The 26,323-nt window shown below is 52.0% G+C and overlaps 1 protein-coding gene across 1 annotated transcript in view; it reads left to right on the top strand.

Moving 5' to 3' along the window:
• Window positions 1-26,117, top strand: part of C2cd2 (C2 calcium dependent domain containing 2) — a gene marked incomplete at its 5' end in the record, with an annotated part of 51,803 nt that extends 25,686 nt beyond the window's left edge. Inside the window, 10 exons of the mRNA XM_015478795.2 lie at window positions 156-278; window positions 2,708-2,831; window positions 3,898-4,006; window positions 6,342-6,406; window positions 7,335-7,459; window positions 8,257-8,431; window positions 9,211-9,324; window positions 11,788-11,915; window positions 13,631-13,946; window positions 22,310-26,117. Of these exons, the coding sequence (XP_015334281.2) occupies window positions 156-278; window positions 2,708-2,831; window positions 3,898-4,006; window positions 6,342-6,406; window positions 7,335-7,459; window positions 8,257-8,431; window positions 9,211-9,324; window positions 11,788-11,915; window positions 13,631-13,946; window positions 22,310-22,530 (1,500 nt within the window). The remainder of the gene's footprint in view (window positions 1-155; window positions 279-2,707; window positions 2,832-3,897; window positions 4,007-6,341; window positions 6,407-7,334; window positions 7,460-8,256; window positions 8,432-9,210; window positions 9,325-11,787; window positions 11,916-13,630; window positions 13,947-22,309) is intronic.
• Between the last annotated feature and the right edge of the window lie 206 nt (window positions 26,118-26,323).

Raw genomic sequence — 26,323 nt, 5'->3', positions numbered from 1 at the left:
AAATGACCCTGTCTCCAGGTGAGAGTGGGGATGCTTGTCTGTCTGTCCTGGAGTCCCAGGGACAAGGGCCAGCACAGCCCCCACCTCTAGTCTGCTGTGAGCTTCCTGCCAGATGCCCGGTTGTGAAATGACTCCATGACCATTCCTCTCCCTAGGGCCAGGTGGGAGAGACAAATGCAATATCTGAGACCCTCAAGGATATTTTGAAGCACCTGGTGAGTTCCACCTCTCCATCGGTGGTTCTGAGCACCAAGCCCACGGATATAAAGGAAGCTCAGGTAAGTCCATTCGTTGCAGGGTGCGGTGTTTCTGAGCGCTGTTGAGCATCTGGCTGCCGCTCTTGGGGAACGTGCGTTTCTGTGTCTCTGCCTCCCTCTGTGGAGCCGAGCTGGCGTGAGCACTGCCCGATGGATATCCCTGTGGCCTTGGGATGGAGCCCTGGGCCGGGCACAGGGTTGCATGCTCCATGAGGCCCAGTTGAGGCCAGGCCTCTGCTTTGCATGAGCTCCAGCTTGACTTCTTATTGCCTCGTCGAAGCCTACTCCCCGGCCTCCATCCTTCCAAGAATAAGTGTTTCACCCAGCTTTGGTGGCTGTGACCAAAATACCTGGCAAGAGCAAGTTAGAGGAGGAAAAGTTTATTCGGGCTCATGATTTCAGGGGTTCAGGCCAAGGTCAGCCAGCTTCATTGCCCTGGGCCTGAGAGGAGGCAGAAGAGCATCATGGTGAAGGGTGTGGAGAGGGAAGCTGCCCAGCTCTTGGCAGCCAGGAAGCAGAGAGAGAGAGAGAGAGAGGGAGAGAGGGAGGGCCCAGGAACAGGTATAGTCTAAAGCCACACCCCCAGTGACCTGATTCCTCCAGCCACACCCCACCTGCCTACAGCTAGCACCCACTAGTCCATTCAAACTCTTAGTCATCAAATGGAGTCATCCACTGATGAGGCCACAGCTCTCACGATCCGTCTTTTCACCTCTAAGCATCGCTGGGTTGCCTAACACAGGAGCTCGTTGGGGGCATTACAAATCCAGACCCTGACCCTGAGGGACCTGGGAAGCCAGACTGGTGATGAGAACTATACCCCAGAAGCCAGCAGCACAGAGTGCGCTGGGTGGACTGAGACTGCGGGGCCTGGACCAGGGCCAGGCTGGTGACGCAGCCCACCAGCAGAGCCTCTGGGCGGTGCAGGATGGTGGAGGCCAGGCTCATCTGTCAGGCCTTCCCAAAGAGAGGGTGGGCCGTGCCTCCCAGAGGGTGAGCAGAGGCCAGCCACCCACCGTCAGTAGTTCCATCACAGTGGATTCCTGCAGATCAGAGAGGACTGACTGGTGACCGAGGTTACCATCAAAATGGAGGACGTTCACAAAATAGTAGCATGTTGTTAGAATCCATGGAGTCAGGAAATAAAAAGTTCAACACTATCATAAATTCAAAAATATTTTAAAATAAATGTGTAGTTTTCTCAAATAGGATAAGCACTGGTCATTGTCCTCCAGAGAGACAGGACCCATGGTAGATAAAGAGGATAGGTATTGGCTCGCATGGTCACAGGGGCTGATGTGCCTGGGGTATAGTTCTAGACCAAGGGTTGAGCACCAAGACCAGCTCCAGTCCAAAGCTGGCAGGCTCGAGGACAGAAACCACCAAGGTTTTGATGTTCCCACTGGAGTCCCTGAGCAGAAGAACACTCATGTCCTAGCTCAAGGTGGTCAGAAAGAGGAGTCTCTCTGATATGAGATCAAACCGGGCCTCCAGCTGACTGGGTGGTGCCCATCCTCATTATGGAGGGCCGGTGTTCCACTCGGTCTGTTAATGTAAATATTAAATTTGAAGCCAGAAATACACCTAGAATGTTGTGTGACCAAATAGGACCCAGTGGAGTTGACACAAAATTGACCGCCACACATGTACAGTTGAGAAAACACCTTGTCTCCGTCCTGTCCCCACATGTGGGCTGTTCTGTCAGGCACCTGGACTTTAAGGACTTTTGCCGTCACTTGGTGGCCTCACGTACCCTCAGCTCACGGTCGGGAGGACCTGGTCCAGAACAGCATCTTCTAGATGGTGTCCTGAAGGACGGTGGTGGCGCTGTGGATGTTGGCGCGCATCCCCCTAGGGGTGTTTTGCGCCAAATCCACGTCTGGATCCCTGCCAGCACGGCTCTCACTGAGCAAAAGGTCCTCCCCGGTCCCCTCGCGCCTGCTTGGAGGCAGCAGCGAGTGCTGGCTGGCGGCTGGCGTGGGAAGTGCTGGCTAGCAAGGGGCCCTCCAGACCTGGCGATGCGTGCTGCTGGACGCCCCTGATGCCTTTGAGGATGAGACGAGGGTGATCCTGTCCCCTTGCTTGTCCACGCCAGTCCATCTCAGATACCTCCCACACAGATGGCTGAGGCCATTCACGCCTGGCCAATGTCCCATCAGTGAGATGGCACTGGGCTCCTGCCACCGGGAGAGGACCATTTAAGGCACTGTCCTGGGCTGGACCGTGGCCCCACAGTGCTGCAGTCTCCACCACAGCGAGACCCAGGATCCTCTCTGGCTGGACAGGCACTGGCTCTCTCTGGGACGGAGGAGGCCCCTAAGCAGGAGCAGTGCTGTGGCTCACTGTGCCCTGCCCCCCCAGGAGCAGGGAGCGTTGTTACAGAGCCGAGCGGCCACCTCCTGGTCCACGTTCTCCCCATGGTTGATGCTCTTTGCTTTGATTTTCCACAGAATCTACAGCGCGCTTCATCTACTGCTCAGGAACCCTGTCCCCCCAAACCTCCAAGGGCTCATGAACTAAAACTGCTGGTGAAGAACATCCGAGTCTCGCTGCTCAACGATCCTGGTGCTTCAGGTGGGTGTGGTGCAGCAGGGTCTTGTGGGGCTGTAGCTGTGCATGGAAGTGACAGCCTCTGCACCTGAGCCTGGTGGGCTCCAGGTGGCCTGGGACGCTGGTGGCACCCGGTTGTGTCTGCGGTGTTGCCCCCTGCCTTCTTTCAACATGAGCATCTGAAGGGCACAGTTCTGATGAAGGGAGGTGGAAACAGGGCACAGTTGGCCAGGCACCACGACTCCTGGTGTCCTCCAGCCCTGTGGGGGACTGCAGTTGACAACAAAGCATGCACTCAGCTAGCAGGGCAGATTCTGAATGCTGGCGACTCCAAGTAGTGACCGGTGTTGGAGGCGATGGTCTGCCGGTTAATCTGAACTGGTCGTTGCACATTGCATACATGTTTTGAAATGTCACACTCACCCCATAAATGTGTGCGCACATTGTGTGTCAGTTAAGAGTTATGAGTTCTCTGTAAGGCATCTCCAAACTTAGGAGTCATCCCGAGTTTAAGTTTAGGCTTAAAACTGACTTCTTGGGGAAGCTGTCAGTCTCATCTGAAGTAGGACCATGTGGGCAGTCCTGCCTGCAGCCAGGATTGACAAAGGCTGTGGGCTACTTGGGGTCAGTCTAGGGCTACTGACATCAAATACAGGACAAAAAAATTTAACCCCAGTGAAATCCATTGCTTTGAGAGTGTAAATGGCAAATGAAAGCAAGAGTGGACTCTCACAGTGGGTGAGCTGAGGCCTCTCCCTTTAACTCAGGCCTTCTTGTACATGCAAACAGTGTCCTGATGCAGTTCCCCCAATCCCGCCTTTCTCCTCCCCGCACCCCGCTTAAGGTGGGCCGAAATGTGACGGCAGAGTGACCCAAGGGCCCAGGAGGCTTCAGTAACAGCCCCCTGCAGGGAGGCACAGTTCCCTGCAGGGGGGTCTCCCTGAGGACAGGCTGCAGCAGGAGGAAGGGCTCAGGAGGGTCAGCATTTCATTTCCTCCTGGATCGGCCCCCATCTCTGCCCAATCATGTATGACCTACACTGACTGTCTTGGTCCCTGGCCTCGGTATGATCTCTCTTTCCTTCTTTTAGGCAGCGTTAGCCCCGTGTGCATTGCCCAGCTGAATGACCCTGTCCAGAGGTTCACCAGCACCCAAGCCAAGAGCACTACTCACCTCACCTGGGAGGAGGAGTTCACCTTGTGAGTACGGCCTCCGTCACCAGGGCAGTGTCCATGGCCAGGTCCGCCCAGACCTCCAGAGCCCAAAGTCCTTGTCCAGCACCGTTTATGCTGAAAAGCTAAATTAAGTTAGAAAATAAAGCCATTCTAAGCACATAAAGGTAGCTCTAAATCAAACTCAGGTTTCTTTTGAAAGGCAGCTCTCAGGATTAATTTTCTCCTTGTCCCCTGTTGTGACAAGAGGGAACTGTTATGGAACTCCCCCACGTCCCTTAGACACACAACCATCCTGAGCTGAAGGAGACTTCCCATTGATGCCAAAGTGCGATAGAGCAGAAGGTAGAGGTGTAGAGCACTTACAAATAAAGACGTAAGAAATAAATATTATCAAGTAGAATCTAGAAGCACAATTAAAATAAAGCCACTTGAGTTCATACCAGGACTATAAGGAAATCTATTAATGAATTTTATTGTATCTTAAATTGAAGGAGAAAATAAACTTATTATCTTTATCTTTTTTTAAGTATTTATTTTTTAGTTGTATTTGGACATTTTAAAATTTTATTTATTTATTTTTATGTGGTGGTGAAGATCGAACCCAGGGCCCCGCACGGGTGAACAAGCGCTCTATCACTGAGCTACAACCCCAGCCCCTATTCCTAATTTTAAAACATTTAATTAGAATAAAATTTATGGATACTTCCTTAATAAGACTTTAAAAAATACTATGAATGGCAAATCTCAAGAGCAGCACCACTGACAACAGGAGAAGATCCCACTGTTTTGTTCTAGAAGAACTGGTCACTGCAGTTAAGTGGGAACAAGAAGTGACGGGCGGAGACTGGGAAGGGAGGCAGACGGCTGGCCGCTTCTTGGAGCTGATCTTATTTCGTTGCTGGACTAACCAAGGAAATCAGCCAACACTTGGAAATGATAATGGATGTAGGAAAGAAATAAAAAATATCAGACGATCCAATAGAAAGTGGCCCACCCTATCATCCAGTGACTCTGGAGGCTGCAGCAGGAGGACTGCAAGTTCAAGGCCAGCCTGGAAAACGTGGCAAAACCCTGTCTCAAAAAAAAAAAAAAAAATTAATTAAAGGGACTTGGATGTAGCTCAGAGGTTGGGCATCCCTGGGTTCAATCCCCAGTGCCCCCCACAAAAAAACCCCCTAAAATTGGTAGAAATAATAACTCAGTTAAAAGCCTGACTAAAAACAAGAAATCAATCTGCTCATACAACAAGTAGTTACAGAAAGTGGTGTAGGAAAGCATCCGCTGTATCTTTACAAAGTGCTGTTGTGAATTGTTAATGAAATAGGAATACCCACTTAGAAAATGGCAGAATTTCCTAACTGGAGATAGAATGCAAATAGAGATGGACATACACTTCTAAAAAAAAAAAAATGTTGAGTCTCAGAAATATGTGCAGTCGTGCAGACTTAAATAAAAGATTGTTTTTCACCTTGGAGTTTGGTAAAGAATGAGGGAATAGTAATGTCCAGTGGAGTAAATATTATGGACATCATCAAAAGGTATGTTTTAAAAATATGTCTTAAATGTATTTACTTCTTGACAGTTATAGTTTCCTTAAGGGAATAATTGCACTGTGTACAAAGATATATGTGTAAGGATATTTATCACAGCTGATTTATAATTATAAAATATTAGAAACAGCCAATTCATTCTTTTTTTAAGATTTTTTTTTTAGTTATAGATGGACACAATATCTTTATTTATTTATTTATTTTCATGTGGTGCTGAGGATCGAACCCAGTGCCTCACACATGTGAGGCAAGCGGTCTACCACTGAGCCCCAGCCTCAGCCCCTCCATTCTTAATAGTTATTAAGGAGCTGGCCAAGTAAATTTTTCACAAGGCCAAATAGCATCACAATAGACACTTGTGAAAATGCTGTTTCTCTGTAGTGATTGACATGGAAAGATGTCTGTGTAAGGGAAAGAAAATGTTCCAGAGGAGGAAGGAGGTATTTGGTGTCTTCAGATAATTGTTCAGCTTTCAACAAGGTAAAGTCCAGCCACAGGTGGCTTATGTATTAAGTTAATTAAAAATTAAAGTTAAGCCTGGCTCCTTGGTTTGCATTGACCATGGCATCACCACCACCAAAGTGAGCTGTCCTGGGCACTCTGGAAGGCAGGTGGCCAAGCATTAAGAGTAGCCGAGTACAAAGGATGAGGCTGCCGGTGACCTTTCCTGTTCTGATTACACATCTCCGCAGTTTCTTAACTATTGACAACTTTGTGTTCTTTTCTATTATTGAAAAAAAATTACCATACCTTGAGAAGGCCACCGAGCGTTGCTTTCTGAAGGCCTCATGCTATTTTCCCTGTCTCAGTGAGCTGAATGCGAAGTCCAAGGAGTTACACCTGCAGATTGCAGAGGACGGGTGGTCCTCAGAAGGTGGGTGAGCAGGTGAACCGGGCCCCGCTGTCTGGGGAGGTCACCCAGGGCCTGGCCCTCTCCCCTGAGCCACTGGACTTTCCAAGGGCACATTGGGTTCCAACTCAGTTTCAATTATTGGCAAGTCACAGTTTTGGAAAATGTTCATCTGTTTTCTTTCTTTCTTTCTTTCTTTCTTTCTTTCTTTCTTTCTTTCTTTCTTTCTTTCTCTCTCTCTCTCTCTCTCTCTCTCTCTCTCTTTCTTTCTTTCTTTCTTTCTTTCTTTCTTTCTTTCTAACAATTCAGAATCTTTTATTCAACAATTCTTGGCTTAGAGAAGCAGTTCTGAACCCTCCTAGCCTCAACAAACTTACTTTTTAATTTTTTTATTGGGTAAGGTATATAGAATATGAAATTTATTTACCATCTCCGCCTCATTGCCTTCTCTGTGTGTGTGTGTGTGTGTGGTTCTGGGGATTGACCCAAAGGGTGCTCTCCCACCGAGCTACACTGCAGCCCTTTTTATGTTTTATTTTGAGATAAGCTGCCCAGGCTGGCCTTGAGCGTGTGACCCTCCTGCCTCAGCCTCCTAGTCCTGGGGCATCATGGCCCTTTACCCCAACATTCTTTGGGATCTATTTCCTAAGAATAAGGATGTTCTCTTTATGTCCTCTGTGCAGTTGGCAGCTTCTCGATTCACACTGATCTGATCTCTCGTCCTCTGTCCCTGTGCCAGAGTTGTCCGTGGGCTTCTGGCCAGTCATCTCCACACCTGTTGTGGGGGTTGCCTCTGACCTATCCCAGAGCCGCCTCCTGGCTGGAACACCCCTGCCGCCTGTCTTTGGTGACCCTGACACTTGACAGGATTTGAAATGGGGCCCTTCCCAGCTAACGGGATCAGCTCATGGCCTGACAGACGTCAGCAGTGCTCCTCCTTGTCCTTCCCTAGGTCTGCTGGCCAGGACCACTATCCCTCTGGACCTGTTCAAGAAGCAGCCTTCTGGGCTGCAGAGTTTCGCGCTGATCGGAGGGCCCACCCTCAGCAGCTCGGCGCTGGGCTCGGTCACTGCAGAGGTATGGTGACCTTCTTGTCCACAACCACATTTGGGCCTGACCTCCTGTTCTAGGGGCTTCCTGTTGCTGCCAGAGGCTCCCTCTGCCTCCAGTGCCCCACGAGGCTCATGCAAAAGACATGGTTTCACAGCATGCGTGTCTAGATTTGGATGGACCCGGCCCACGGTGCTGGGGTTGTGTTGTCCAACATGTGAGATAACGTATCGGGACAGCCTCTTGGGGACTAACCCTAAGGGCCTTTTAAAAATCTTTGGTTCTCCGGCTTTTAATTCCACTGTTGTTTTGTGCAGGGTTAGCAGTGTTTGAGCTCAGCTGTCATGGTTCTCTGCTGGCTCTGGGGAAATCCAGGTCAACTGAAAAGATTAAGTGACATTAAGTAAAAAGAGTCTAGTGGGTATTTCAGAGGAAGCAGTGTTCCTTTGCTAGTTAATCGGCCCCATGCTAACAGTTGGCCTGCGGTGTCCATGGGTTCCTCATCTGCAGATTCCACTGATTGGGGATTGAAACCCCTGGGGAACCACATCTACTGAGCACGCACAGGCCTTTTTTCTTGTCATGTTCTCTGAACAACAGGTCTAGTAACTACTCACACTGCATTTCCACTGAAGGAGGGCTACAGGTCATCAAGGGATCACTCAAAGCACCTGAGAGTATAAGTAGGTTATACGCAGTACTGCACCATTTCATATAAGACTGAGTGGCTGAGGATTTTGGCATTCTGGGGGTTCCTGGAACCAAACCCAATGGGTGCTGTGGGATAGGTGTGCTACAAAACAAATAACCAGCCTTCTCTGCAGTTTTCTTACATAGAACCCGGTGAACTGAAATCCTGGCAAACCCCTCCCCCTGTTGCTGCTGCAAAGATAGAAAAGGACCGCACAGTGATGCCCTGTGGGACTGTGGTCACTACTGTCACTGCCGTGAAGACCAAGCCTCGCTACGATGTGGGGAGGGCGTCCCCACTGAGCTCTGGTGAGACACTGGAGTACAGTCCCTTGCTGGCCTTTCGAAGGCAGAGGGCTCTGGGCTGCTGCCCTGGGCCTAGTAGGGTGACCTTGAGCCAGGAGGGGGGCAGCTGGTAAGACTTGAGCTTACTTTTGCATTGGACACTTACCTTTCTGTTCTATCAATGAAATGCCTGGTAGGTGACACAAGGTTCAACCCTGTGGTCTGCTCCAAAGCTCAAATCCACTGGGAATTATAAATAGTTGCCCTCCGGGGCCACCCCACCCAGGTTAATCGAGGACCACATCACATTCACGCAGGGAAAGCACGCCATCTAGAAAGGGACTGGGTGGGGACTGCTGGCCCAGGCCCTGTGATACCACGGTCCCCAGCCCAGAGCTTGGGGTGTCTCAGGAAGGAGTGAGAAGGCTTCTTCTTCTTCTCTAGAAGAAGGCTTGGCGTGCCTTTCCTATTCAGATCTGGCTGGATTCTGGACCCGTCCCCACGGCCACTACCTTGGAGACTCCTGCACAAGTGTGACGGATCATTACTTGTTTATCCGTGTCTCGACCCGAGTAAACAAAACCCATGATAATGCTTTGTCACCCAGAACAGACCACTTGCTCCACTGGAGGATGTGCAGCACAAAGGGAAACTCTCGCTTTGTTAAAACATTTCTGAGGTTTTACTGAAGTCTGAGCTCCCAGCACCAGTTTGTCCTGGGTTTGGCTGAGGTCACTGCCAGGGCGCCCTTTCCCTCCATTCTGCACTTGGCCTGTCCTGGGTAACAGGCTCTCCCCCAGCAGAGTCTCCGGTGAAGACGCCCGTTAAGGTGAAGGTCATCGAGAAGGACATCTCCATCCAGGCCATCTCGTGCCATGGCGCGCCCGTCAGCAAGACGTTCTCTTCTTCAGACACAGGTGAGCAGGCGACGCTCCTCCCCCTGGCTGTCGAGCTGCTCTCAGAGGCCTCTCGTCTGCCTAGAAGTCAAGGTTCCTTTTCTGAGTTGTTTTTTTTTTTTTTTTTTCCTAACGATAAGTAGATACTGAGAATGGGGAAATCACAGGAAGATTACCAGAGTCACACCAAGTCCCTGCTAGGGTTGAGGGAACACTTTAACAGAATCAATACAAAAACCAAAGGAGGCCTTTCTGAACATAATTTGTCCTGCTCTTCAGTACATTGGTGACGTTGATGCTGTTGGAGAAGCAGAACTGTGGGGACAGCAGCACCCAGGGCTGGAGCGTGTCCCGCTGTCTGCTGAAGCCTGCTGGCTAGGAGTGGCTCCCAGCCCTCTGTGCACATCTCAGGTTTTGATGGTGGTTCTTGGGGAACGGGTGTCTTGAAAAGATGTGTGTCTCTAGATCACAGCACCATCTAAATTTAGGACTGGACTTTCTCCTTGGTCCTCCTGTGACCTCCCATCAGAGAAAAGGCAGGTGGGCGCTTCTCTCGCTCACCCTCCTTTCTCTTTCTGGCCTACTGAGATCAGAGGTGGGGCAAGGCCCGCCAGGAGCAGAAGGTCTCGCGCAACCACCCCGGCCTGGGACAGTTCTGTGTCCCGCAGTTTGCAACTGCCCTTCCCTTGCAGGCCCTCATGCCTCTATGGCTCCTGCCCTTCTGGGCCACCTGCAGTGTCCAGGACATAGCCCAAGCCCCTGTTTTGGCCACCACTTCTGATGCCCTTCCTCAGGGCCCCGCCCCAGTGTGCTCCAGTACTCATGCTATGGGGCCCTTCGTCTGGTTTAAAAGACCTGGGCAGATGTCCTCAGACTACCCCTGGCAGTGGGGCCACCCCAGGTCACTGTCCACTGTGCAACCAGGGACAACTGTGGCTTTCTGGGCTGCATCTGCATGATGACCAGCTCCAAGGACTGCTCCCTCCAACACACAGGGCAGAGCTGTCCTGGGGCAGCTGTCCTGCCTCCCTTTTCTTGGTGGCTTTTCCTTGGTGACAAGGAGGTCTCTGCAGATCCTTTCTCTTGACCCTTCTCTGTGAGCCAGAGGCGAAGGACAAAACTGTTCCTCTACCCACAACACTGTGGCACCAAGTGTGTGGCAAAGCCAGGCAGTTCCCCTTCTCTGCAGACACCAGCTGCGTGCCCTACAGTTGACTCAGTTCTGACGCTGGCCTCAGGAGTTAGCTCAGACCCACAGGTTAAAGGCTCAGCCCCAAGACTATCGCCTCCCTATGCCAGCCACAAGCAACAGAGCCCCAGGGACCCACACTCTGACCCTACCTATCGGGTCCCCCAGCCCGTGACCCTCCATTACCAGTTTGGAGTCACGACTCACAGCACGCAGGGAGATACGTCCCTAGATTTACCAGGCTGTGCTAAGGGGTGCAGATGTACAGCCAGGGAGCAGGTACCCAGGACAGGGCAAGAAGGGTCCCGTGCTGGGGCTTCTGTCTGTGGAGCCCGGGATGTGCTCCTTCCTGGCATTTAGTGGTGCTAGACCAGAAGCCCTCTGAGCCTGTCGTTTAGGGGTTTGTGGGGGCTCCACTCCACTGGCTTGGTGGAGTGCATGACTGGTCATTGATGTTGAACCAACTGGGGACCCCAGGTCCCTGCCTCTCCCCTGAGGTAAGGGGAGCCTCGTTAGCATAAACTGGATGCAGTTAAAAGAGGTTCATTATGAATAACCAAAGGCCCACTCCTTCCTGAGACACCCCAAGCTCTGGGCTGGGGACCGTGGTATCACAGGGCCTGGGCCAGCAGTCCCCACCCAGTCCCTTTGGAAACTAACCTCTCTGGCCCTCAGGCCATGGCTGAGGCTGCCGTAGGAAAAGCTCCTCTTAACATCTCCGCCATTCTTAACTTTTCCTCAGCAGAATAGTGTAGGTTATAACCTTGTGCCTTGCGTCAGAGACCGTCCCGGTCATCTCTCACCCAGCTATCCGTCATTTTCCCCGTTTGTCAAATGGAGGTTCGGAAAAAAGAAAAAAACAGAGTTGGCCTCCTGGGGTCTGGGAGTGAGCAGATGAGGTCCGTGTACACGGCTCTTCCGAGAGCTCCTGTGGGAGGAGAGCACCGTGAAGCTGGTGGCCGTGCTGGTTATGTGGCCCTTCCCGGCTCTGGTTACGTCCTCTGTGCTCCGCTCTCTTGGAGGGAGAAGCAGCAGCCCTGCCTTTCAAGGTTCAGTCTCCCCGGAGGGTAGAGGTGCTTGGTCTGCCTGCTGCTTTCCTCACTTTTCAACCCTACTACTGAAGGTCATCCAAAGCCGCGTGGAGGGGCTGTTTTAGAGAGATGGCTTGCAAAGCCTCCAGAGTTTACGCCCTGGGCCTGTATCAGAGATGTTTGCCAGTCATTTCCGTCACCCCTCGAAGTTCCCCGAAGCATTTGGTTTTGCTCATGAGCTCAGCGCTACCTTCCCTGCTGCAGAACTGCTGGTGTTGAATGGCTCCGATCCGGTGGCTGAGGTTGCCATCCGGCAGCTCAGTGAGTCTTCAAAGCTGAAACTCAAGTCACCACGAAAGAAGAGCACTATCATCATTTCAGGGATCTCCAAGGTATGGTCAGGGCCACGGGGGTGTGGGGGGATGTGTGTCCATCAGGGACCTCGGCTTCCGCCCTTGAAGGGTCAGTCCAGGCACAAGACAGTGTTGGGAAGTCCCCTTGGCAGGTGTGAGATTTCCCTCTCCCAGCAGGGAGCTGCTAGGCGGTGAGGTTGCACAGCTTGTGCTGTTTATTTCTGCCCAGCGATGCTTGAGTGTTGAGAGGCTGGTGACACATCCTTACTGGGAAGGAAGGCTGATGGATTACTCCCCTTGGTGCAGACCCCACCCTCGTCACCGCCCGGTTTCCGGAGAACTTGAACTTCTTCCACATTACACATTTCCAAAGCATTTTAATTTTCACAACAGATATTGATTTATTTTGTTATCTGAGAGAAATTAAGACTTTTGTAAAAAAATACCCCAATCCCTACTCTTTCCCAAATCCTGCCCTGGGGTGTCCATGGGGAGCAAGAGGGGGCCGGACTGTCTAGTGGCAGCTGCGTGGCCCAAGCTCCAGGGGGGCAGCTCCCCAGAGCTCAGGGCCTCAGGAGACCCTGACTCTGCTTTGACATTTCCAGGGAACTGCTGGTGGGATGGTTGGAGAGTCTGATTTGCAGGAGGAGGAGGAAGTTTGAACAGGGCCCAGGGAGCGGGGTTGGACTCCTGAGGTAAAGGAGGGTGGGCTGGAGGGCAGAAGGTGAGTCACCACGTTTCCATTGTACCCAGAGTGTGAGTGACCTGGCCTCAGTCCCCAGGACACTTGCTCACAGGTGGCCCTGAGCATCACCCAGGCAGGTACCATTTCTTTTGGGTTCCTGGGTGCATTTCCAGTAGTAGCCAACAGGTGGCCCCCTCCAGAGCACCAGGCTCAATGGTGGTTCTTTTCAGACCTGGGTAAATGAATGAACAAAACAAAGGCAAGACCCGAGATCATCTGGCCTATGCTTTCTCTACAGCTTTGTTTTAGAATCACAAACTTACAAATCTTAAAATTTAATATCTGCAATCCACTGTGGTTATAATTTTATTGATTTCCAAAGTGTCCCATTTGAGTCAGTAGGCACTTCTGCAAGCTAGTCCTTATGTTAGTAAAGTACACATGCCAGTTGTCACTGAGCAGCTCACCTGGGTAATTGCCACCCAGGTGAGGACAGCATGGCAGCCTCCACTGACCCTGCAGCCCTCCCTGCCCAGTCATTTTCTCACTGAGCCACTGCTCGACCCCCACCCTAGAGGAGTTTAGAGACTGCGTTTATTTTACATATAAATGCTATTCTTATAAGGATACAAAGTGCCCTCCAATGAAGTCCTGCTTGTGGGTAACATGAAAACACAGTAGGAACAAAGATTGAAAGACTAAATCTGAAACACCAAGCCCACTTCCTTTGTCCCCTTATATACAATCTCACCTCCAGGCTCCGGTTGCTGGGCCTGTCTGCGGGGAGGGACCCACTGCGTCCTGACTGCCCTAGGCTGTGAGTGCTAGGCCGCCCCTGGTTGCAGGCAGCCCTGCGCTTGGGTTGTGGAGGGGACCAGCCCTGGCCTGACTCTTAGCAGCTCCGAGGCACAAGTGCCCTCTTAGGGGCCAGCCCGGCTGCTCCCATTATAAGATCCCAGAGAGAACATTAGCGTTCGTGCCAGGCCCCCAACCTTCCACTATCCCCTGACATCTTGCCCTGCCCCGGCTGTGTATTCACCCTCGGCCTGATGGTGCATTTTCCCCACAGACCTCACTCTCTCAGGACCACGAGGCTGCCCTGATGCAGGACTATGCATCCTCCATGGACAGCACCCACCAGGACGCCCCATCTGGCCCATGTCCCCCAGAGGCGGCCATGGCCTCTGCCCCACCAGTGGAAGATGAGCCAGCCCAGGTCCCAACTGCCCTAAAGCCCCAGGAGAAGGAACTGGACTCCTGGGACTTGGAGAAGGAGCCCCTGGTGGCAGCGTGGGGTGGCCCAGCCCCACTGGAGCTCGATGGTGACGAGCTGTCTGAGAGCTCCCTGAGCATCTCAGAGCCTGGCACTGCCAAGAAGCCTAAAGGTACCTGCTCCCGAGCCCTGGGCCCCCTGCTTGGTGGCTTCAGTCTCGCACTGGTGTCCACCCTACTTGGGTTCTTGCCATCAGCCTCCCTTCCTCTGTCCTCTGAGCTCCATCTCAGCCCTTCCCTCCCCTGTGCTAAATGCCCGTGCCCACTGAGAGCCTGCGGGGCAGGCTGGGGACCTTTGGGTGAGTGGCTGGGCCAGCTCTGCATTTGGGGGCAGTTTATGTTCATGCCTAGAGCTCCCCTTCCCCTGTCTGGGATGGATCCACCTGGGAGCAGGGTTGTCCCTGCTCTCAAAGTCTCCAGGAGCCAAGTCCAAGGTGGGGCCAGAGACAGCAAAGCCTGAGGAGACCAGGTCTCTGGCCGTGGAATTGGCGCTCACCTCATCTGCCCCCAGACCCCCTCAAACTAAAAGGAAACCCAGCCTCAGCCTCATGCCTGAACCCGACAGGGGCTACAGGAGGAAAAAAGCAATGTGACACCCTTTCTTAGAATAGCCATTGCTTTCTCTCAGCACTAAACTCTCGCTGTGGAGCCACACCTGCTTCTCAGGTGTGTATAGTTTGGCCTGGGCCATGGCATCCCAGTCACCTGTGGGAGCACTTGTGGGGCTCAGAGACCTCAAATGCACCCAGCCTCGGTGTCCTCCGTAGCAGGGACTGGGCCCACTGCATGTGCCCCTCTCCTGAGCTCCTCCATTCAGGTGCAGGCTGAGCCTCTGGAGAAGCCGGGATAGGTGGGGCTGAGGGCAGAGTGTGGGTGCTGGGGCTCCAGCAGGCTTCTCAGTACTCCCAAGAACGCACACCATGCACCCTGGAATTCTTGGTCATTCTAGGGGTCAGGACACCTGGGGCTCTTCTGCTGCACCCTGTCCCACCCTTTATTCCCACTGCCATAGGCACCTGGTTCTCTTACTGGGGACTTTTGCCCTAGAGAACATGGGCAATGTCTGGAGGCAGTTTGGGGATCACAGTAGGGACGGGGTTCTATTGGCATCTTGTGGGTAGAGGTGACAGGTGCTACTGAACACAGGGCAGTCCTCACTGAGCCCCTCAGGGGCGTCCCACTGTGCTGAGGGTGAGAGCCTTCGAGGGCCTCCCCCTACTTTGACGGTCCACTTCCTCTTGCTCTCTTGGAACCCAGTTCGCCCCTCCCTATATTCCCAGATGGCTGATGTGGCTCTTGCTGTCCATCCAGAGGCCAGTCCTCCTCCTCCGCCCCTTGCTCCCTGCCTCTGGTTTCCCACAGCCTCCCGCGTCTCCACCCTCACTGTGCCCTGCCTTCCCGCCTCCCCTTCCCTGGCCAGGTGGATGATGCCTTCTGGGAATCTAGGAGTCAGGCAGGTCGGATGGGGGCTTCGTCTGCCCCAGGCTCTGGGCATTTGGTTGGGGACCTGTCGAGGACACTTCAGCTAAGTAGCACATTTCACTCTGGAGGCACTGAGGCATTAACCCCAGGTTTGTTTTTATTTTAAAGGAGGTATTTGGATGAATTGAAAAACAATATATTTTTTTCCCATTCCAGTGTTTTCCAAGAGATTTGCGTTAGCATCTCTGGGATGTTATTAGACTATGTTGTGGTTGCCAAATCGTTCTCATTTTACACTGGAAAAAAATTCTGAAACATACAGGGGAATGATTCTGTGGAGTTTGTGCTCCTTTTAAACTCACTTTTCGTGGTTTACAGACCACCTGTATCCGCTGTGTAGCTGGAGTCTGTGGGAGACTCCTGGGGATGCTGTATTTGGAATTCTTCTGGAATGGAGCTGGTTGGGAATATTTGCATACTGCAGTGGTGCTTCCAAAACAGGACACTGGCTCCTGGGACTTAGTTTATTTATAATCTAAGAAAGTATAGACGGAGCTTCCGGACAGTGTGAATGGGTGGAGACCACCAGCCCGTGGAACCAGTCACAGGGATGTCTTTCGGGAGATCTTGGGGGGCGTGGGGGTGGAAACCTTGCCCGCTGTCCGCTCAGCGACTTACCGCGGTCCTCTTTCTCGCGTTCTGATTTCGCTCTTGCGTGCTTTTCTTTTCACCTCTCCGCTCTCTGCCTCCGTGCCCTTCCCCCTCACTTAAGAGGATCGCTCTGCCGACCAGAGTTAAGTGTCTGCACAGTAAGTCCTTTTTGTCTTCTATCTTTTTAATTACATGTTGCCTTGCTCCGAGAAAAGCGCTGGGCCAGGGGAGGACCGCTGCGTCCTCTCCTGCCCGTCCTGCTTCCCCGACTTGCGCTCTGCCTGCAGGGACGCAGCGCCCAGTGAGCTGGGTGGACAGGGAGGGAGCCCAGGCTTCCCCTCCCGGGCGCTAGCTTCTGCCGCCGGCCTGTCCACCCGCCTGTCCGCCCACCTGTCCAGCGTGCGTTTGAGAGCTGTTCCCAGCCGCAGACCACAGTTATGCAGGTTGCTTTTTTGGCCACTTTTTCCTACCTGTAGGACTTTAAGATGATTCCTCCATTAGCTACTTATATCTGTTAGACTCCAAAGAGACAAATAGAAATAAATTTTGGAAATATGTGAAACATTAGAGCTATAACTTAGAATAATTATTTTTGCTTCCTGTATGTGTATTTGTTTATACTTGAGCCTCCTTGTGATTTTTTCTCCCAAGAACCAGGGAAATACATTTTTTTTTCTGTCTCCTGTTTAAAAATCTCAATTATTTGCTTCAACTTTCAGATAACCTCCAAGTTGAACCTTTTTTGTTGTCATCTACATTTTGTTTTACTAATTGTTTTAATTGCACAAAGGCATGGCATGGTGTGTGATTTGGAGCATGCTCGGTGTGTGTGATCAAGCCAGGGAAGGTAGTGTTTCCATCTCCTTGAGCAGCTTTGAGGATGTTGGATGAGCTCACGGCTGTACATATTTAGGGGATTTGTCGGGATGTGTTGTATGTCTGGTCAAATCCGGGTGGTGGATGTCCCTACCTCCTCATCGTGGCTAGTGTCAGGAGCCTTCAAGCTCCCAAACGTGATGGTTCTTGTGGAGGACAGCCAGACGTGTCCCTCTGCACCTGCCACAGCCTCCCCTGCTCCCTCCTGCTCTCCACCCTCTGGAAATCACCATCTGCTTCCCAGATTGCACCCTCAGTCCCTTGGAGGCTGGGGTGAGGGCTCAGCCTTGCTCCCACGGCCTGGGGTACAGGTGAGGTAGCCTGGAATGTAGCAGTCAGGTGTCCTGAAGTCACAGTGGCCACAGCTACCCCTGCCCTGGAGTGAGGGTGGACTGGGGGTGCGGTGGGAACTTCCCTATCCAGAAAGGGTAGCAGATTGTGGGGCTCAGAGTAAGTGGGGCCTACCAAACCATGAGCTGTAGTATCAGTTTCCCAGAGAAACAAACCAATAGGTTCTCTAGTTTAAGGAACTGCCTCACACAATGGTGGGTCCTGCAAATCTGAAATATGCAGGGCAGGTGGCAGGCTGGCGGTGGGACTCCAGTGTTGAGACAAAATTTCTTCTCTAGATAAACCTCCTGTGTTCCCACTTAAATTCTTCAGCTGATTGGCTCAGGCCCACCCACATTATCCAGGATAATTTCCTCAATGTCAGGAGTGTTAGCTTCATGTATAAAATACCTCCTGAGTAACACCTAGACTTGTGTTTGGTTGAATCACTGGGCACTGTGGCCAAATTGACACAGAACACTGGCCATCGTGGTCATTAGTCGAGAAGCAACAGGCAGACTCCAGGTAGCGTTACTTCCCAGCAGCCAGGCAAGGGCACTCATCCCTCTGGGCCACCCTCACATTCACCAATGGAGTGGCCGAGTCCCTGTCACCCAGCAAGCCTGTGGCCATAGTTCTTCCAACGTTCTTTGCCCCAAGGGTAATTGTGCATAGTAGCAGGTTTAAACAGACTTTGGTCATTGTTCAGAACGAGGACCAAATGCCCTCTCTCCATGCTGGGTGCCCTTCATGGCTGACAGCCGAGCCTCTGGTCCACCATGCCTGGCAATCACCCCACACCCAGCGTCCCTCTCTGTTGGTGCAGTTGTTCCGGAATCCTGCCCAGGCCCATGACTGGGTGGAGGGCCTTGGGGAGCTTCCGTCCACCAGGCAGCTGTCCGGTCTCCTCCCCAGGAATCCGAACGTGGCCTTGCTCCAGCTGCTACTCCTTGGCGCGGGCGCTCATCATCCATCCCTGACGTAGCAGCACAGGCCAGGCTCAGGGATGCAGGCTTCGTAGGCAGAGGACCCTGGGCCCTGAGCCAGCGAGCAGCTTCAGCCTGTCCTCCACGCCCGCGCTGTGAACGAGGGTCACCCTCCCTCCCGATGGGCCGTAGGTAGCCATCGTGGCATTGCAAGTCTTGGCGCGTCCCCTTGAGGACTGTCTTCTCCGCCAGAAGCCCGTATTGTCCCCACAGAATCCGAGGGGTCAGGTTAGGGGAGCACGTGTGAGTCCCACAGTCCTCTGCAGAGAGCGTGCCACGAGGGCACATGTGACGCTGGACAGGGACATAACAGAAGGCAGAGCTGCTGCACAGGCCCCACCAGAGGCCCCTCCACACGGTGTGCAGTGCCCACCACTAACACCCATCAGTAGAAACTCCAGCCAGCAGCACACGTAAGATAAGGACCCTGTGATCCAGTCTCACGTGCGGGTTGGTCCTGCCACTGCATTCAGCGTCCAAGGCATGGTGGACCAGAGGCTCGGCTGTCAGCCATGAAGGGCACCCAGCATGGAGAGAGGGCATTCAGCCCTCATTCTGAACCTGCTACTATGCACAATTACCCTTGGGCAATGCAGCTGCCCTCAGCAGGTGGCTGCCCACCGGGAGGGGAGCACAGCCCCTTCACAGTACGTAAAGACCCTGTATCTGTCCCCAGGTTCTGGTTTCCCTTGAACCCCTGGGGACCAGCGCTTGTCCCTTTGGAGCTAGGCACCTATGCCCTGCAGGTGGGCCACTGTGCCTTCTGTCCCCAGAGCCCTGTGTCTGCACAGCCCAGGGACAGAGGATGTGACGCAGCAGAAGAGTAGCCAAAGGGAAGCGAAGGCCTTGCCTGAGCTGCCCCCTCTGGCCGATGCTGGCTGGTGGCCACGCCCCAGGGCTGAGACTGCTGCCCTGTGGCCACCACTCTTCTGCCCCTCTTCTACTTGGCCACCAAGGTTCCAGGGCCCAGCAGGAGGCTGTGCTGGGTGTCTGGACTCCGTCTCAGGCCAGATGCTCCCCGGCCTGTCTGGCTGTGTTAGTTTTCTAGGCCAGGACAGAGTGTCACGCACTCAGTGGTTTAGACAATAGGGGTCCATGTCTCTCCGTCTGGAGGCCAGAAGTCCCAGAGTGAAGCAGGGCTGACTCCCCCTGAGGCCCAGGGGAGAGCCTGGGCCGGCCTCTCCTGGCTACTGGGGTTTGCTGACACTCTTAGGCCTTCCTTGGCTTGTGGAAACACTGCCAGCCTCTGTGTCCCCCGCATCTTCACGCGTCTTCCGTCTGTGCTCATCTTTGTGTCCAGGTTTCTCTGTTTTGAGGATGCCAGGCATATTGGGTCAGTTCCACCTGATGACCTCACTTTAACTTGATTGCTTCTGTAAAGGTGCTTTCTCCAACAAAGGGCTCCGTTGCCGAGGTCCTTGGGGTGCAGAGTTCCATGTGGAATTTGGAAGGACACAGTTAAGGCCCTGCACACACCTCAGGCCCTGGCTCTAGCCCGCAGGCCAAATTTCAGTGCAGGGACAATTAGGCAGTGGGCTTTAGGACTGGCCCTCTCAGGACACACCCTCCCACAGGACACAGGTTGACACAGGATACAGACTGGTTTGTTCCCTTCCCCAGAATTCCATCGCCCCCCGACACGGCTCAGACTCCCCTGCCCTGCCTCTATTCCAAATGTGGGGGCCCATGCATTCGTGCATTGCTTCGGGGACTTCCAGGTTAACCCAGAAACAGCCCCTGTAGGACAGAAGGACCCCCAGCTGAGGTAACCTCAGGATGCAGAGCCCCCTGTAGCTGGGGTCCCCTGCCTAGGAGCCCACTGTGCCCAGCACATGCCATTTGATAACCAAGGGATTCTGCTCACCAGACACATCCCAGAGCTGTGTCCCACTGGAGGAGGTCATTGGCCGTCCTGATGCCTTCGAGGGTCTTTCACGACCGGTGGCATTTTCTGGGGATGTGTGTCGCACAGATCTGCTGCCATTTACACATCCTGCTGCCCTCCCTGTGCTTCAGGGTCAGGAGCGGGCAGCAGGGGAGGTCCTACCTGATTCTTGTGTTCTTGCTTGAGAGCATTTCAGGCTAGTCACAGTCTTAGTAAAAAAGAATAGCAAAGTTTAGTGAAGGGATCAGAAAAGGGGACAAGGGGACACTCTCAAGGGAGAGAGTGGATCTCTCAGAGAGGATGGCGTGCCCCTCCTGCCCTCCAGTTTTGTTTTGGGTCCTGGGAAGTTTCCAGAGAGTCCCGCCCAGGTCCACCTCTCTGACTGATAGCAGGATGACATCAGACTTCCAAGTCCCCACTGCCAGGGCAGCTCGGAGTCACTTTGGTCCATGTTGACCACTTCTAATTGGAACCTGTTCTTACGGAGTTTATGGCTGGAGTCTTTATCTCCCCGAGTTCTGGAATCGGGTCTGTGTAAGGGTCACAGCAACCTCCCTTCCGCCCAGGGTAACCTGTGCCCTTCTTATGGGCATTGGGGGCCTGCATTTCTCCTGCGGATGACAGGTGGTTTGCTGAGGAATGCAGCAGAGCCTATTGACTTAAGCCTGGCAGGGCTGCAGGTAAATTGCTTTTTAAAAGAAAGCATGTGTGGATCAGCAGGGTGGGCCCGTTGACAGAACTGTCCCCCATGTTCCCACCACTCACATCTCTTCCCTAACACCTTCCTGTTCTTTCCAGCATTCCTAAAACCCATGGACTCCCAACTTCAGATACCTGTAAAAATCTGCCACAGTGGTTCTTCAGAATAGTCGTATTCACAGAGCAGTGTTCTTGGGACGGTGTTTTCTGGCAGCTTTGACCAGGTTACATTCAGCCCACTCCTGGGGCACTCCAGCTTCTTTTCTAGGACAGGGAAGCTCAGCCCCAAAGCCAGCCCCAGAGTGGCTCCTTAGTCACTGCTAGTTGACACCAAGGTCTCCCTGGCCTCAGTGGCCGTCATGTGGGCCTGTGTCCATTCATAGGAGTGCACAGCCTGATCCTCTCCTTCCAGTAACCTGGTGGCTACTGGCACACATCACAGTGACTGTGTCTATGACACAGTTGCAAGCTCCAAACTGAAGCTGAGTCTCCTCAACTCGGGATCAGGTTGGTCATCTTCTGGTCACTGACACCTCTGCAAGTGGTGATGAATTTCTCGGGCTGGCTTGAAATGCAGGACTTGCTGGGCCCTGCCTGCCTGCTAGGGGCTCAACCGCATTATGGAAAGCAGCTGAGCCGCTGTCTGCACCTGACCTCAGGGAACCATTGCTGTTGATGTGGCAACGGAGGCTACCATGGTATCTCCCACCTGAGACCCTGTGCAGGTAGTCAAGCCATACAAACTGAGAGGCCTCTCTTTTTTCCCTATTTGCCATGCGTGGAAGAGAACTCAGGGCCTTGTGCATGCTGGGCAAGTGTTCTACCACTGAGCTACACCCCCACCCCCAAACTGAAGTTCTGTAGATTAAAAAGATCAATTAACAGTTTTCATATGGCTTAGTCATATAAGCTGAGTGTACAAAAAAAAAAAAAAATATATATATATATATATATATATATGTGTGTTTTATATTATAATCATACATGTTAAAACATATAAATGTATATATTATTTGTATATAGTTGTATATACACAGTTGGATCAGGAACTACATAAAAATTGTAAAAATTTAAAAAAAACTTATCCCCAAAAGCAAATATTTGAGTTTCCTGAGAAAGTAAGTACCACTGTTCTCAAGGTCCCTAATCTGGTCTTTTGCGGGTGACCATCCTTCCTGGGGTACACAGCACTGTGCTGCTCTTTACCCCTTCCTGGTGCTGGGGAGGGGCAGAGGGCCCTTGTGGCCAGGTGACAAGAACCTGCTGCGTTTGGCTTGGCTATGGACGCCTCCCCAGTGGTCCAGACGCATGGCCTCCACTGTCAGGTCCTCTTTTTCCCTCCATCTTTTTTGGTTTTTTAGTTGGACCTTTATTTATATGTAGTGCTGAGAGTCTAACCTGGTGCCTCCCACGTGCCAGGCAAGCGCTGCTGCCCTGAGCCCAGCCCCCTTTCCTTCCCTCTGACAGCAGCTGTGCGAGGGCCAGGTCCGTGCCTCCCAGCCAGCAGCAGGGGCTCTGTGGACCAGGTGGGCCCTTCCTCAGAGGCGCCCAGCGTCTTCTCTCTCACTTTCGACTGGTCCTTGGGGTCTGCCACAGCCCCTGATGGCCCTGTGCTTCCTTCTTACAGGAGGAGTTTTAAGGAGGGGTGCCAAGCTGTTTTTCCGCCGACGGCACCCACAGAAAGACCCCAGCATGAGCCAGTCACACAATGACCTCGTGTTCCTGCAGCAGCACGAGGGTGCCCGGAAGAAGGGGGCGACCCTCACTCGGCTGCTAAACAAGAAGCTGCTGTCCAAGCACCGGGGCAAGAGCGCCTTGAATGGGGCCCCCGTGGAGCCCTGCACGTAGGCCGCCTGCCTCTTTCCCTGAACCCCCGATGGTGCCCTCACCAGGACGGAGCAGGAGTGCCGGCCGCTGCCACATGCCCACTCCTCCAGCTTGGCTCTTCCGGCAATTTGGTCTTTTGAAGGGGAAGAACAATCTGTGTCTCCAGCCAGAGGCTTCCCCCAAAGAGAACTGACAAAGCCCAATTTGCCACCAGAATCCTGGTGGGACCTGCAGCCCCACCTAAGCATTGAGGTAACAGGAGACGAGCTCATTGCAAGAGAAACACCATGCTCAGGGGGTCCTGGGAGGGACCGCTGGGGATTTGATCTGACCCACGCAGCCCTCTAGCAGGGCGTGTTTGGGGCCCATGCCTGGGCCATGTCATGGGGAGGTGTGCCCTCTGGGCTGTCACTGTGAACAGAATGGATGGGTCACCTCTCCTAATTTGCTGCTTAGAGATAAAGAGTACACCTGGCCCGGAGGGCAGGGCGGTGGAACATGGGCAGAATTTTTGATGAAGAAATTATGATAGGAATTGATGAAATGCTTCGACAAATATAGGGAGGCCTTTGCCTTTGCTGTTAGCCATAGAACTTGAGAACTTATGCAAACACTAAGTATGTCCTATGCATATTATACTGAACCTTTCCCCACGGCCACTCCGGAGCCTACTTGCCAGCGGAAATAATGGAAGTGCTGACATGGTTCTTCCATCTTCCTCTGCCACGTCAGAAGCTCCGGATGCCAGGGAGCAGTCGACGTGCAGATTTCCTCGCCGTCTGGTGCACTTACTAGACAAGGGCGAGGCAAGCCTGACCCAGGAAGTTGGGAGCAATAAGTGACACCTCACAGAACATGGTAACCCCCACACGCGCACGTGCGCAGGTGCACGCGGACACGGTTTTTGCCAAATATTGCCTACAGCCAAAACAAAGTACTTGCAGGGCACTAGAAGAAATTATTTTGTATCTCAGGTGTCCGTCTTAGGAATGGGAATTGAATAACAAACAGCCAAACATGGAGATTGATATTATGGGCTCTTCAGATTTCTGCTGTGAATGGTGCTCCTGGCCACATTTTGGGGTATCCTTGTTTTGGTTCCAGTGGGAAAAATGATAAGCTTGGCACCTACTTTTAAAACCCCTGTGTATCTAGCAAACAGCTCCCCTCATCAGTACGCCTGTGACTTGGGTCATTCACAGGTTTCCACGTTGCTCCAACTCTTAAATGTGTAATGCCAGCGGATATGCTTGTTAAAGAGTGATTGTCCCTGAGGTGACACGTTTTGACCCTTTAATGAGACTGCTGTTCTTCCAGTGAGATGGAGAAGGCTGGCGTGACCCTGACCTCCAGCAGATGGGCAAGTGGATGTGCGCCTTCCCACGGCCCATTAACCCTTCACAGTGTGTTTCAGGGGAATAGAGCCATCCAGGAGCAAGGCCCTTGGTGAGAGTCAAAACTGAAGGACTTTTTTTCTTTCCTGTTTTTGAGGGAGAGATTCAAAAACTACACTGGGAATTTCACTTTCAAATGCACATTAAAAAATTCTTAGGTGTTCCGGTGATTATCAAGTGACTTTAAAATGACTTTTTAACCATGCTTTTTTAAAAAGATTGTATTTGAAGGTTAACCATTGTAAAGTTCCAAAGTATATAAATAGCAAGTTAGTCCCCAAAGTTAGTATTTGCCACTAGGTTTGGGGGAGGGGAGGGGACACCTCAATGGTTGGTTTTAGTTGAAGTATTACTGTCCTTTGTGTTGAAATGGGCAGGACCTGTGACATCTGAGAATCCAATCTAAGAGGGTGTTATGTGTCCGAATCCCAGAATTCCATCAGAAATGTTTGTATAGGTTGGGCATCCCTTACCTGAAATTCTTACGCCAAAATTGTTGCAGAGTGCTTTTGGATTTTGAATGTGTGAACAGACTTTACCAATCAAATATCCCTAATCTAGAAATCCAAAATCTGAAATGCCTGGAAATTCAAAACGCTTTGAGCTCCTCGATGCTTTAAAAGTTTCAGATTTAGGATTTTGGGGTTAGGGATGCTCAACCTACACAATATTTAAAAAAAATTTTTTTTGGTCTGTTTGGTTTTGAAATTCATGTAGGCTCAATTAAAAAAAAAATAGAAGAAATGCCTTCACCATCCCATTCCCAGGTCCCCCCATGAACGTTCTGTTGCTGTTCAACACCCAGGTCTGGGGCTCACTTCCTGGGGGTGCACCCTCGCCATCTCTGAGTGGCTTTTCTGAGTCATAGAGGAAACTGCTTCTGGGGTGCAGGGGGCATCCTGAGGAACAGGCTGTGCAATACTGTGAAATTCCCTCCCACGATGTTTATCTAGGTCTGCTCTTTTTTTTTTTTTTTCTAACAGTGTGAGGTATTTATGTTAAAGTGAATGTCTTAAAGGTGATTAAGATCCTACACTGAATGCTGACCACACTTACGTGTCAATCTCCTTTATTCCCAGTTGAGGATATATTTTTTTTTTGTCTTGATGGAATTTCTGCAGAGTGGCATTTTATAAGTACCACGTGCTAACTGATTGTGCCACCCAGACTCCCAGAGTGGCATTTTAAAGGTGATTCCTCATGAACACTCATGCCAGTGTGGGTCTGCCTGTCTTGAGCAGGTGCTCGAGTGGGTTTGAATGAGCTGGCAGCCCTGTCCTTCCTCTGCTTGAGGATGAGCCTGCGTCTGTTGTGGAGGAATGCAGTGCATCTGTGTGTGTGTGTGTGTGTGTGTGTGTGAGAACATAGCAATAACAAAGTAGGGGTCTCTTTGTTCCAGCTCAAACCTGCTGTGACAAAGAGGATTAGACAGAGCACTTTATCAATCTAGTTTCAAATTTAAGTTCACAACCAGCCCTCGGTCCTCGCCATGCTACTTGGCCAGTTGCTGCCAGCCAATGACAAATTAGGTGCCCGTCTGGACTTTTGCTTTGGTCTTACTGGCCACATCTACAGAAAGTTGTGATTTTTCTTGAGCAGAAAGGGAAAGATTAATTTACATAGCTGTCACCCAAAGTGGGTGTTTTCTGGGTAATAAATTTAAGGTTCTTGGCCTTGAACCTACAGACTACAAGTTGATGGACATTGGAAGTCAAAACATGTGTCTCTTTGAGACAGAAACAGGCCTGGGCACTGAGCCTCACGTCAGCCCCTCTCTCCACGGCCCCCAACTGGCCCAGAAGTGATTACCAAAGCAACGCCTCACCCTGCACTACAAGCTCAGGTTATCTTTGGCTCATAGTCCCCTGCACTCCCGTCCCCCGTGCTGGAGGCACTGGACACTCGTCTACCCCCCGGCTCACCCGGGTCAGCGATGCTCCATCATCCCTTGGCTGGCAGTCTGTCTTCTCCCCCATGCCACGTCAAGCTGCATTTTAAAAAGAGAAGAAAGTTCTCCCGGGTGGAAAGGTCTGGCGTGGTTCTGAGCGCAGTGGCTGATGCCATGGTGATGACTGTATTCCTTGGAAGCACTTTAAAAACAGGTGCCGGTCTCATGAACCCGTGCCCTTGGCTCTGGGCAGTTTCCTCTAAAGATCGTGTGGCTAGGACATGAATGACCTTTGAAAGAAATAAATGTGTACATGCAACACCATACGCTCAGCTGTGTTTTGTGGAGTCCTGTGCTATCTCAAGAGTCCCATGACCACCTCCAAGGGTCTCTGAATTGCGGCCTTTCTCAGTTCCTGCATGTGACTAACCACCAGGCCAGCTGACCCAAGAGGAGGCAGCCACTGCCCCGTGTCTTCTTCATCCTTAGTTCTTGGCAAAAGACTTTCTCTTTCTGATAAGATTTTGAAGCC

The sequence above is a fragment of the Marmota marmota genome, unplaced genomic scaffold (assembly GCF_001458135.2).
Source record: "Marmota marmota marmota unplaced genomic scaffold, marMar, whole genome shotgun sequence".
NCBI lineage: Eukaryota > Metazoa > Chordata > Mammalia > Rodentia > Sciuridae > Marmota > Marmota marmota.
Note: the sequence above shows the minus strand (reverse complement) of the source record. Positions and strands in the feature narration are given on the sequence as shown.